We start from the raw sequence: 12,235 nt of genomic DNA, 5'->3' as shown, positions 1-12,235 counted from the left end.
TATATATATATATATACATATATAAACTAACGATGCATGCTTGCATGATTTTTTTGGTCGCTAAATTATGAAAATGTATGAAAACAAAAGTTCTGAAAATAAAATTCAGATAATTAAAACAAAACAAAATGAATACATTTAATTCAGAATGCATGAATTTCATTTTCAGAGAATATATTTCATAATTTATTTATAACGTATGGATAAAATCATAAATCTAACAAATTAGAAATACAGCTTGTTTTAAGAATGGTTAAAACGTTTTTTTTTATGGAAAACGAGACAAAAGTACAGATAAGGAAAAATATTAAGAAAAGTTTAAGTTTAAGTTAAAAATATTATGAAAAGTAAGTAATTATACATTAAATGCATTAAATCTTAACGGTCCTGTAAAAATAGGCTATATTTTCTTTTAATGCAACACAATTTCTTTCAATGTTGGTGTGAAATGTTTTTTTTTTTTTTTGTTGGTTTTATGAAATTGACTTCTTATTGCAGCTTGTTATTATACAAAATCATTGTGGACTAAACCAAACGAATCACAGTTTTAAAAAACACCATTAATTAGTTCCTTAGATACTCAGCAATTCTGTATTTCGATTCATGTCCATGCCAAAGTTCATTCATTTTGTAATCTAAAAGGGATTTAACTAATGTAGTGTTTTGTAATTATGTCCGTCTGTGGAATATTTAAGACAAAATGGACAGTTGTGCAAAGACGAACTTGCATAACTCAAGCATGGTGAAAGGAAACACGAGGTGACTTGGTGACTGTATGACTTTAAGAGCAGAGAACTGTGGGTAAGTCGCTTAGGTGGCCGAGAACCTCGTATTGTAAATCTAAACCGGCATTCTCCCTGTCCAGTTCTTCTTTTTACATTCAAAGATAAAAAAAAAACATGACGTCGATTGATGTAACAAGTCAGCACTTAAATCTGACATATATTACAAAACATAAAAAACACAAAAGCAAAATTCCTTTTCCACCTATTCTCAGAATCAGGTCGTATTCCAGAGGAATTCAAATGTCCGTTCTCTCGAAAGTTTTCTTTTTTTTTCTTTTGGCAATTTAATTAAGCTCACCTTCTCGCTATTCATACTTTTTTTTTTTTTTTAAACATTCCTTGCCCTATCCCAAATTTCCTGACCCAGATCCCAAAGTTCGATTTAGCGTCTCCATTATCGTCTGAGCAGTAGACTCGCGAGTAACAGAACCAGTAAGATGATGGAAGGCTGAATCTGGGTTCCGGATCCTTTGACTCTTTTGTTTTCAGGACCGTAGGCATAGAGTTTGGGCCTGTCCGTTTTTGGCCCAAAAACTGGAGGTCTACCACGGATGCACAGGTGGTCCGCACACATGCCGCTTCCTGAGCCACTGAAATCATCACCTAGAAACACATTAGGGGGGAAAAGATGATAATTACTTCAGTGCAAAACAGATCACAGAAGTAATGTTTGCTATCTAATATCTAATTAACATGAAATTGCGGAATAGATCAATTTAGTGCTAAATTTAGTAACATTTGGCCTCATTCATGTAACGTTAATAGAACAAACTGAACTAGTGAATTTAATCAATTTAATTTATGCAGAATGATTTACACAGATTTGTTCTTATGTGTATGTTTCATGAAGGCCACTGTATGATTATCATTCACAATGTTGTGTATTCGTGTTACCGGCCCTAGTTGACCCGCTCTGAGTGAGATTCAAACCAGCATCTGCGCCATGGGAGGTGGGCGGCTGGGCGCACTAACAAAAATGCTAAAGACCTCAGTCTCTAGTGCAACTCCTAAGGCCAGGGGAATGTACCCTCATCCCCCCAAACCTCACTCCCATCTAGGTCACGGCACCTCTGGTTTTATTCACATATCTCTTACTAGCTTGCCTCCGTTACACTTACCCCACCTAAACCTCACTCCCATCCGGGTCACGGCACCAAATGTAACCCCTTCTGTTTAATTTGTTCCTTAACAAGGACAATAATGGCCATGGTCTCTAGCGTCCATCATGGGTGCATTACATGAGGCCAGGGTAGTGAGTTTTTAATTGTATATATCTCTTACTTAGTGTTGCACGATATACCGGTACTAGAAAAGTATAGCGATACCCTGCTATTACAAACCGTACAATATGGACTTTTATTAGTACCGGTACTTTAAGGAGGACAGCGCTAATATGAGCTGTATTTCTTAATTTTCATGGATGTGGGACAGCAGGTGTCAGGACGTGTGTGCAGAGCTCTGCTTCCAGCGTTCACTAAACATTGGAAGTAGAAGAGTTAAATATATACGCGCAGCGCATGATAAAGAAAGCAACAGAAATATGCATGCATGAGAAGAAAAAGCGCGGCGCGGGACGTGCTCGCGCTGCCGGACTCTGACCTGAAGCACACACACAAACGCCTTTCAGACGACATGCGATCGCCATTCAGTTCTTTTGCGGATTATTATTTGGGTTTGAATGGCCAAACATATGTTAAAATGCACGGTCTGGCGAGTATTGAGGTAAACACAGTCGAGATGTCTTTAGTGAACGTGTACAGCTGAGGTAATTAGATCCGTGCAGTTCTTAAGTCAGACCTAATATTCTGTGTGATTAATGTTAATCAAACACCAATGAAAAATAGAAAACCACCACATGCTTGGCTAAATAACAAAAATATATTTATTAAGAATCAGTTTATTGTTAAATTATAGAGTGAAGACTAAGTAAGCAGTTTTATATTTGATTATTTAATTTCTTTCTTGACTTGCTACTGTTAAATAGACCCAATGTAGCTGAAAAATTAAGCACTGTTTTTGTTATATTGTTTGTAATTTGCATCTTTTGCTTATAGATTTTAAATTGTATCTTTGTTTTTAAAAATATTATAATTATAATAATAATTTGGTCATCCCAACCTGTTGAGAAGTGAAAGGTTAGTGAATGATAACATGATTGATAATGTTATCTCTGTAAGGATGTTCACACTGGCATGCAATAAGAGGAGGGAATGGTCAAAACCAGGGCAGAAACATACTGGCCAAGTGAATTTTTAGTAAAAAAAAAAAAAAACAATGAATAAGAAGTTCTGTTGGCATTATTATTAATATTTTCTTTTTGTTTGTTTTTTATTACCGTGGTATCGATTTAGTATCGGTATTGAGGTATTTTAGTCCGGTATCGTATCGAAGTCATAATTTTGGTATCGTGACAACCGTACTCTTACTAGCTTGCCTCTGTTACACTCACCCCCCTAAACTCCCTTCCGGGTCACGGCACCAAATGTAACCCCTCCAGTTCTACTCACCCCGCTCACAGCGAAATTCAAAATGGGGTTTCTAGCATGGGGCATGCTAACACGGACGATAATGGCCATAGTCTCTTAGGTCCATCATGGGTGCATTTCATGAGACCAGGGTAGTGAGGATTTAATCCCATATCTCTTACTAGCTTGCCTCTGTTACACTCACCCCCCTAAACATCGCTCCCTTCCGGGTCACGGGACCAAATGTAACCCCTCCGGATCTACTCGCCCTGCTCTGAGCGGCATTTGAAACCAGCATTTCCGTCACAGGAAGGGGGCGTGCTAACAAGGGCACTAAACACCTCAGTCTCTAACGTCAGTTGCTAGTGCACCTCATGAGGGGAGCTCTTACATTAGTACTTTAGTATTTTTAGCTGCATACTTGTGTCTTGGAAATCCACATCGTTGCCATTGAGGGCATTTTTCAGGCGGTTAGACATGATCTTCAGCAGCATGATCTGTTGGCGTATTGTCCTGTCAGGCTTGGTGATGTCGATCTCCACCTCTGGGTTATTAATCTGATTGGCGAGCCCATCGCCCATGACCTCTGGGAGGTAACTGCAGAAAAATCAATTCCAGAACCATTTCAATCACACATTTTGTTAATGGCGCTTGCATTACATTTTTTACTATTTATGGTCGTAAACTGAAATAAAAAAAACTGACTTCAAGTAATAACAGCACATCAAGAAATACAAACTATATATATATATATATATATATATATATATATATATATATATATATATATATATATATATATATATATATACAGTATAACGTGTCATGCTAATTTTCGTTGCTATTTTTTTCTGAGGGATTTGCTATGTGGTTGCTACAGTGTTTAATATCTATGTTGCCAAGTCTCTATGATATTCTAGTCTTTAGATTTGACTCAAGTCCCTTCTTAAATGCAAAGCTGTGGGATTTTTAAGCCTTTTCCGTACATTAACCATAATTATGAGTAACAGTAATTGAGATGCTTGCGTTAGCAAACGGCACTAATCAAATACCAGTATGCATTAATTACCCTCATGAGATGGTTATACAGAGCTAATAGCTATTAGAGATTGCTAAAAATAAAGCAGGTTTGGCCGTACTTAAATCTTCTCAAATGAACACACATTTAAACCGCATCCAGTGATTAATCACTTCTGATGACTTTGGGCAATGGGAGTTCAGTTTTGTGTCAGTGATAGATAAACAATCAATTTAACGACTTTGGCCGCAAAAAGAGGGAGGGATGCAGTTTTCTGCCAGCACTGACTATGAGTAACGATCTATAAATTCATAATTCAACCCAAAAGTCATCCATCAAGATCCTGCCCATCTATTTTGGCTTAAGAAGTATGTAAATCAATTGAATGTGCACTATAAAAATGAACTGCAAATTACATACTGACCAGCTGAATGGACAAGATTTTAGATTTGCCACTAAAGATGTAATACCTGGCTTTGGTGATGCCATTCCAGCATTTATCACCGCCGCTCGTAGATGCCGTTTTACCGCTGCACAGAGCCGAAGGGAGTTGGATCCAGTAAAATTGCATTTCCTTGAGTTTACTGGACACGTCGGTGACCTGGAAATTACACATACTTAAATAACATTGCATAAATCTCATAAAAATTGTCCAGAAATGGATGCTACCACACACACACACCTGCACCTCCAGTCTAGCTGCAGATTGGGGACTGGGTTTGTATTCCAAGGCAGTAACTGTACTTCCTTTCTTCTTCGGCTCCTCAGATATTGAGCTTGGCGTGCCTTCCTCACCACGGTCCCCACAGGTCTTGAAAACCTGAAACGCAACACAAACTAACGTGTATATTTGTACAAACGGTCCTTACGTGATCAATAAATCTTTAAACTCATACCTCAAGTGCATTCAATCTAACCCACTTACACTTAAAATAGATGCTTAATTCCTAATGTCCTAACCTTGCTGGTATAGATCTCCATGTTCTCCTGCATGGCGAGAACTGCCTCTGAGATTCTCACAGGAATTGAATAGATCACCGTGTCCATACTGGGCTCTGCACCAAAACTGGAGGCCACCTGTAGCATGGTTTCTGATTGAGGACAAGAGTGGTTGAACAAATTAACAGTGTCAAGTACGTTTTCTGTCAAGACTGAAAGCAAAAAAAGAATAAAAAAAACGACTGGAGCTACCCAGTGTGATGCAATAAAAATAGAAATCAAGCAATCAACAAATGAGTAAGAGTTCATGTGGTATAATCTCTGCTTTACCTATAAGGCTCTGCCACTCGGTGTCTAGGTCAGCCTGATTAGCCAGGCAACCCTTCATGACGTTCTTGCAGTAGTTGACGCAAGGTTTGACTGATCCAAGACCTCGGCAATGAGGACAGTACACCAGTTTCATAATGGCACGATTGCACTCTGGGCTCAGAGGAACCTATGGGAAAAGTTGCTATTAGTTGCCATACTTTTTTTGTTGTTGTCAAGAACAACATTCGGTTGAAGCCTTGCCTTTTATCAGTGAACTGACAACACTGTAAACAAGGCAATTAACTGAGTATTGCTTTGGGGGAGCTGTTCCCATAATAAAAGCACTGCGAAACAAGTTTGTTATTACAAAATTGCACATGAACACGGGTAAATATTAGCACTAGCCGTGAGCTAGCTTGATTTCCTGAACGTTACAGTACCTGCTTATTATCTGCATGTGGGTTCAAGTCATCTACTGTATTTTGCAAGAAACACTTTTAACTAACTTTGAAGTCTTTTGGGAAAGCCAAGTGTGAAAGGCAGAGTAATCTTGCTATATAGCCAAAGGCAACTTCATCGTTTAATCATTTTACGTCAACCTTGTGTGAACCTGCCTCGTATGCCACTAATGCAAATGCGAAAACAACTATGACTAAACATATTAATGCTTAATGCTAATCCCTACAAATGTGTCATGCAGTGGATCCAGCTTTTAAATATGACAGCATAAAATCACTTAAAGCCGTTTCCAGAAGACACGCAATATTCCGGATTTATATATTCCCAACATCAGCAAGAATTTAGGTCTGGTTATCAGGAATCTCCTGAGAGTTTGGCACCGGGAGACGAAATCCAATTCGGTAAGAAATCCCTTAAAGAACCGATTGGTACCATTGCGCCCTACATTCATTTGTCAAAGCAGCAGGGAGTTCTAGGGAAGGGTAGGGAAGCCACTAAGGACTTGGACTAAATTTCCTTGTGTGGGTTTGAGGCAAACATCTTCGGGAATGCTGCAGTATAGCCATTTGTCTTGATGTCATGGATCCAATATTAATGAATTTGAGAATATTTGTTGATTGACATTCTAGGCAACTAGGGCATCTCTTTTTAATGAAACCAGACCACCTACTGAATTGTCAGTTAAAGCTGACAATAAAAAGTTTCAGTGTCCTTGGACTTGCTCAGTTGCACCATGGAACAATGATTCATTGAAGATTTTTTTCCCATTGCTGTAGAACTCTAATGTCAAATACACCTGTCTCTAGGCGATTACACACTTCATTTCCAAGGCAACACCCTACCGCAGAACCCAAGGATCTTTATAATCAGATCTGAGGCAAAGTTCGTAGAAAATAACAGTCATGACATATTAAATATACCTTGAAGCACTGTAAGGTTTGTCATTTTGATTGTGAGAAAATATAAAACAACTGTGCATCTGCAAGGAATTGAACTTCCTCCAGAACTGGGTGTCTGGACAAGAAGACTTTGGCAACGCTAAAGAGTTAGATTTCCATACAAAATAGATGGGAGAAACGATCATGAGGCAACAATAGCACTTCAAGAGCAGAAACGCTTCATAAATCTGTCTTGTAAGGAAGGTGAGAGAAGGAAGTCTTTGTTATGACTTCTTTACTGGTATTTGCCCAAAAGGCATGTCAAAGGCTCAGTGACTTGGAGGAGAATCCCTAGTCTGATGAGACCTTAACTGAACTTTAAGACTTTGATGTGAAGCGCTATATTTGGGGCAAACTTAACCCAAGAATTTACACTGGAATTCTCATTTGGAAATATCAATGACAGAAGGGTTTCTGGAACAAAATATGATATGATTTGCAAAGAGCATTGAGGATGATTGGTAGACGACTGTACAGAACAAAGATGAAAAAGACATTTGGTGAGTCTTAAAATCAAGAAAATTAGATTTCAATTCAGTTGAGCAGCATTTAATGTTTTTTGCTCCCAATCATGTTTGATGGAACTTGAGCAATTTTACAAGGAGACGCCAAGAAGCACATCTTACAGCTCTAAAGATGGTAGGGACTGGAGACACTGCTAAAGGTGGTCTTGCCAAGTGTAAACTCTGGGGGTTTTATTTTTAACTTTTTTAGTAGAACGCTTGTTTTTAACTTTCATGCATGAATGCCGCCAGTCGTCCTGGAGCACCCTGGGATTAATTGCCTTGCTCAAGGGCAGTATGGTCTTGGCACACGGCATGCTTCTTGAGGGGATTTAACCAGCAACCTTCAGGTTACCAGCCCTGAGGCTTAATCACTACACCACACTATCATACAAAAGGAAAAAATCCCCTGTACCTGAGACACCTTCCGTACAATCTCTCCAGCCACATTAAGGCCCTGGACAAATGCCCGAGCAGCGATGAATGCCCGCACCAGCTTGGCCTTCAGTTCACGTGGAGCATCTCCAAAAGGACGAAGGGTCTCTGTCTGCTTGGAGGCACAATCCAGGAAGTCGTCAGAGAGCAGTGTGGCGGTCTCAGGGTCAGAAGCCTTCAAAAGGCGCTCCAGGAGCTTCATCCAGAACTCGTCCAAGACCTCCTCAAGGTTCAGGGCGGCGCCGCCGTAATATCGACGCAGGTCGGCGTAGAGGTCTCGGAACACTCCTGCATTAGGCCGGTACAAATCCCCCAGAGCGGCCACAAACGCCTCCTCCAACCATCGTTCAGAGCCATTTAGAAGTTCCAGAAAGTATGCTGGAATGACAAAAAGGAAGTCATTTCTCCGAGTGAAACTAGTAAGAAAATCACATGCAATTGAGTCTGCTGACTACTGTTCGTCAATACAGTTGCAGATTTCAGTACAACAAAATGAAAACACCCTGACTACTGAATATTTTAAATGGCTTTTACAAACAATATTCATTTAAGCAGGAAGGAATATTGTGTTTTAAATTGCAGATTTAATAATAGTATTTTATGTATTTTTTATATTTTTTACCATGTATGGTATACAATGTAAATGTAAAAATAAATGATTATTTATTTATATATAAATACATGTATTTTTTATGTGGTTTTATTTTTGTAGAGAATTCTACGGAAGAGGATTAGGGCCAAGAAAAAAAAAAAAAAAAAAAGCATCTCGAGATTAAAGTCATTATAATGCGAGATTAAACTCGTTAAATTTTGAGAAAAAAAGTCGAGATACAATCTCGAGAATAAACTCATTAAATATCGAGAATAAAGTCGTTCTGTTTCGAGAAAAAAATTGTTATATTTCGAGAAAAAAAGTCGAAATAAAATCTTGAGAATAATGCATTCGATCAGTGTTCATTGCATAGCATACTGATAGAGGACATGGCAGAGTTGGATCACTTAGTCTAGCTATATTTCAGACTTTCTTTCAGTAACAAAGAAATACTATCAACTTTAGCTAATTATGACAAAATTATATTAATGTCCTCTATCAGTATGCTATGCAATGAATACTGATCGAATGCGTTATTCTCAAGATTTTATTTCGACATTTTTTTCTCGAAATATAACAAGTTTTTTCTCGAAACACAACTTTATTCTCAATATTTAATGAGTTTATTCTCAAGATTTTATTTCGACTTGTTTTCTCGAAATATAACGAGTTTTTTCTCGAAACACAACTTTATTCTCAATATTTAATGAGTTTATTCTCAAGATTTTATTTCGACTTGTTTTCTCGAAATATAACGAGTTTTTTCTCGAAACAGAACGACTTTATTCTCGATATTTAATGAGTTTATTCTTGAGATTGTATCTCGACTTTTTTTCTCGAAATTTAACGAGCTTAATCTCGCATTATAATGACTTTAATCTTGAGATGCTTTTTGTTTTTTGTTTTTTTTGCTTGGCCCTAATCCTCTTCCATAGAATTTATAGAAATTAAAAATAATTATTTTTTTAGTAGAAAAAAGCTTCTGGGGGGGATGGGATAGAGATTTCTAAAAACAAAACTTAATTGAACACACTTGTGTTTTGCCTGATACATTCATACATACATTAAAATGAGATGCGCATGACAAGCGCATCAGATCCACGTCATGTTCTGCAGCGGCAGATCTTAAAGTGACAGCAGACTAATACACCATTGATGTCTGTCATTAATGTTAATCAAAGCACAAATTGTACAAAAATGTAGGTTTAATAAGGATTAATCTATGTTTAATTTATAATTTATGCAGTTAAGAAAGGTGTTTGATAACTTTATTCAATTTCTGTATACAGTATGTCTAACAGGTAAGGAAGGCCACAGGTAAATTATAATGGGTGTATGTGAAAATTGTTCATTAATATTTACTAAACTAATTTAAAATATACTGTCAATAAGTTGATTCTACATTAATTCAGAGAGTGGTGAAATTACTACAATACAAAAAAGGAAAAACAGTATAAAAAATGTATGATTGCTGCATTCTCATTCAACAGAATGAGAATTTCTCAGAAAAAAAGGTACAGTGCTGTCACTGTAAAAAGGTACATCTTTGTACCTTACTCACCCCTAAATGGTACACATTAGTACCTTAAAAGGTACATATCAGTACTTTAAGAGTGTGAATTAGTACCTTCAAGGTTTTGTACCTTAGGGTAACGCCCCAGTGACAGCACAGTTCCTTTTTCCTGACTGTGTATGGGTTGCAGCAAGTATCTGATTAGGGTCATGAAACTGAACAGAATCAAAATCTCTTGTCATTATTGGCGTCACTACAATTTATCATGGTTAAATGGCGCACTGCAGTAAAAGGCTATAAAAAACAACTGTAATTGCCCTGCGAGGACCACTCGGTGTGAAAGTATATGAACCTCAGAGTTTCCCTTTTATCTGGGCTAACAATGACACAAACCAGAAGAGAATTTGGGCTTCAAAGTACTGCAACTCTTTAACCCTTCACATTCGTTAACCCCCTCAGATGGGTAAACGAAACATGTTAACCAAAAGCAGATGAAGTTTCATAAACTACTGCTCTGGATCAGAAAGCTGTCCGTGACAGTACAAATACACTGTAAAACCTCCAAATCTCATTTCCTTTGCGAGCTGCTGCAGTCGCTGCTCTGTTCTGTTCTCCCTCAACTGTACACTCTGGGTGGAGAAATGCCACTTTAAACGTTTGGATTATTTGAAAATCTTTTCGCTGACATTGCCGCCCGTACAGTGGAAAAACTGAGCGGACGTGTTAGCAGCTGCAAACACAATACATCAAAACGCGACCAGCTGTAACAATGCATTTGAGAGTGGACTCACTGTCAAAGGTCCTGTATTGGGCATTTAGCGAAGCTTGAATGGAACGTCCCGCTTCCCTCACCAGGCCTTCGAACTCTCGGCGGCTCAGGTTCGACAGCGTCTCTTCCATGGCACTGGTGCAGCAGGTGTAACCTTGCGGGCAGATGCGGAGATGCTCGCCTGCAGATGGAATCGCAGAGGTTTTAAGATTTAAAATTAAGACTGATGAATGAAAAGGTAAAAACATGATGTCAAACTTCCACAAAACAAATAAAGACAGATATATATTCAACGTTACATATTAGCTATTTGTATTAGCAATCTACTGAACTACATAAGGGTAGCTTGTAATTTAACTATAGCAGAGTAGCTTTAGCTTAGCAGGCTAGTTTCAAAATAGCTTCCCCTGAACATCACTGAACGCAGAGCACTGGGTCAATGAGATCCTCTAGAGAGTAAGAGCTTCTTGGACCCGGCTGACATTTAGCAAACAACTTTCTCGGTTAAGCTTGTCTTGGGTCACGGCTTAGGGAACTAGAGCGAGAGATGCTATCGCTACCATGCATTTTTTATGCCGCCTGACTGCAGCAAGAGAAAAAAAATCACAGAGAAGCACAATTTTATGCATTCACCGTGGTAAGACAGTAGCAGAGGGGCTAAAATATTTGCTTCGGATATATTATGGTCAACCTAAAAGACAGACCCTTTTATTATGGTCAACCCAGTCAGATCTCCAAGTCTCACCCTCTCCCAGTCAGAGGTTTTGTATCTAGAAATGTTTTTTTTTGGTGCTTATGCAGTTTAGCCTAGAATGCAGCACTTTTATGCAATATTTTATCTATAGAAATAAAAAATATGATGTGCAGGACCACATTTTAAACAAGTGTTTGCCAAAGTAAGCATTGCTACTTTTAATCACCGACAATAAGTTAATGCTTTTATAATGCATCTATAAATACTGTTATTGTTAACTAAAGATAAAACATAAATGGGTTTCATTAACTGAAATAACACTGCAAAAAAAAAAAAAAAAAAAAAAAATACATATATATATATATATATATATATATAGTAAAATTATTATACTGTAAAATTAATTAATCGTGATCGCATCCCAAAAAAATTGTGTTTACATAATATGTGTGTGTATTGTGTATAATTATTATGCACATTTGAATACACAAACATATTATATGTATATTTTGAACAAATATTTGCATGTATATATTGTACATATTTTTATATAATTTATATATAAATATAAAAATGTCTTAAATATATACATGATTGTGTGTGTATTTACATATACATAATAACACAGTCCCCACAAATATTATGTAAAAATAAATCACAATTCACGAATAATCGATTTGACAGCACTAATGTGTGTGTGTGTGTGTGTGTGTGTGTGTGTGTGTGTGTGTGTGTGTGTGTGTGTGTGTGTGTGTGTGTGTGTGTGTGTGTGTCACGCACACATATAGAGAAATTAATATAATATTTGTAAATATA

General features: G+C 37.5%; 1 protein-coding gene across 1 annotated transcript in view; it reads right to left on the bottom strand.

The window, feature by feature from the left end:
* Positions 1 to 5: 5 nt before the first annotated feature.
* Positions 6 to 12,235, bottom strand: part of gpc1a (glypican 1a) — a 38,166-nt gene continuing 25,936 nt past the window's right edge. Inside the window, exons 2-9 of the mRNA XM_067415761.1 lie at positions 10,748 to 10,906; positions 7,832 to 8,229; positions 5,538 to 5,703; positions 5,229 to 5,359; positions 4,951 to 5,088; positions 4,739 to 4,869; positions 3,672 to 3,847; positions 6 to 1,388 (exon numbers count right to left, since the gene is read on the bottom strand). Coding sequence (XP_067271862.1) covers positions 1,180 to 1,388; positions 3,672 to 3,847; positions 4,739 to 4,869; positions 4,951 to 5,088; positions 5,229 to 5,359; positions 5,538 to 5,703; positions 7,832 to 8,229; positions 10,748 to 10,906 — 1,508 coding nt within the window. The 3' untranslated portion in view covers positions 6 to 1,179. The remainder of the gene's footprint in view (positions 1,389 to 3,671; positions 3,848 to 4,738; positions 4,870 to 4,950; positions 5,089 to 5,228; positions 5,360 to 5,537; positions 5,704 to 7,831; positions 8,230 to 10,747; positions 10,907 to 12,235) is intronic.

The sequence above is a fragment of the Pseudorasbora parva genome, chromosome 14 (genome assembly GCF_024679245.1).
Source record: "Pseudorasbora parva isolate DD20220531a chromosome 14, ASM2467924v1, whole genome shotgun sequence".
Classification (NCBI taxonomy): domain Eukaryota; kingdom Metazoa; phylum Chordata; class Actinopteri; order Cypriniformes; family Gobionidae; genus Pseudorasbora; species Pseudorasbora parva.
This window is presented reverse-complemented; position numbering and strand designations above follow the sequence as displayed.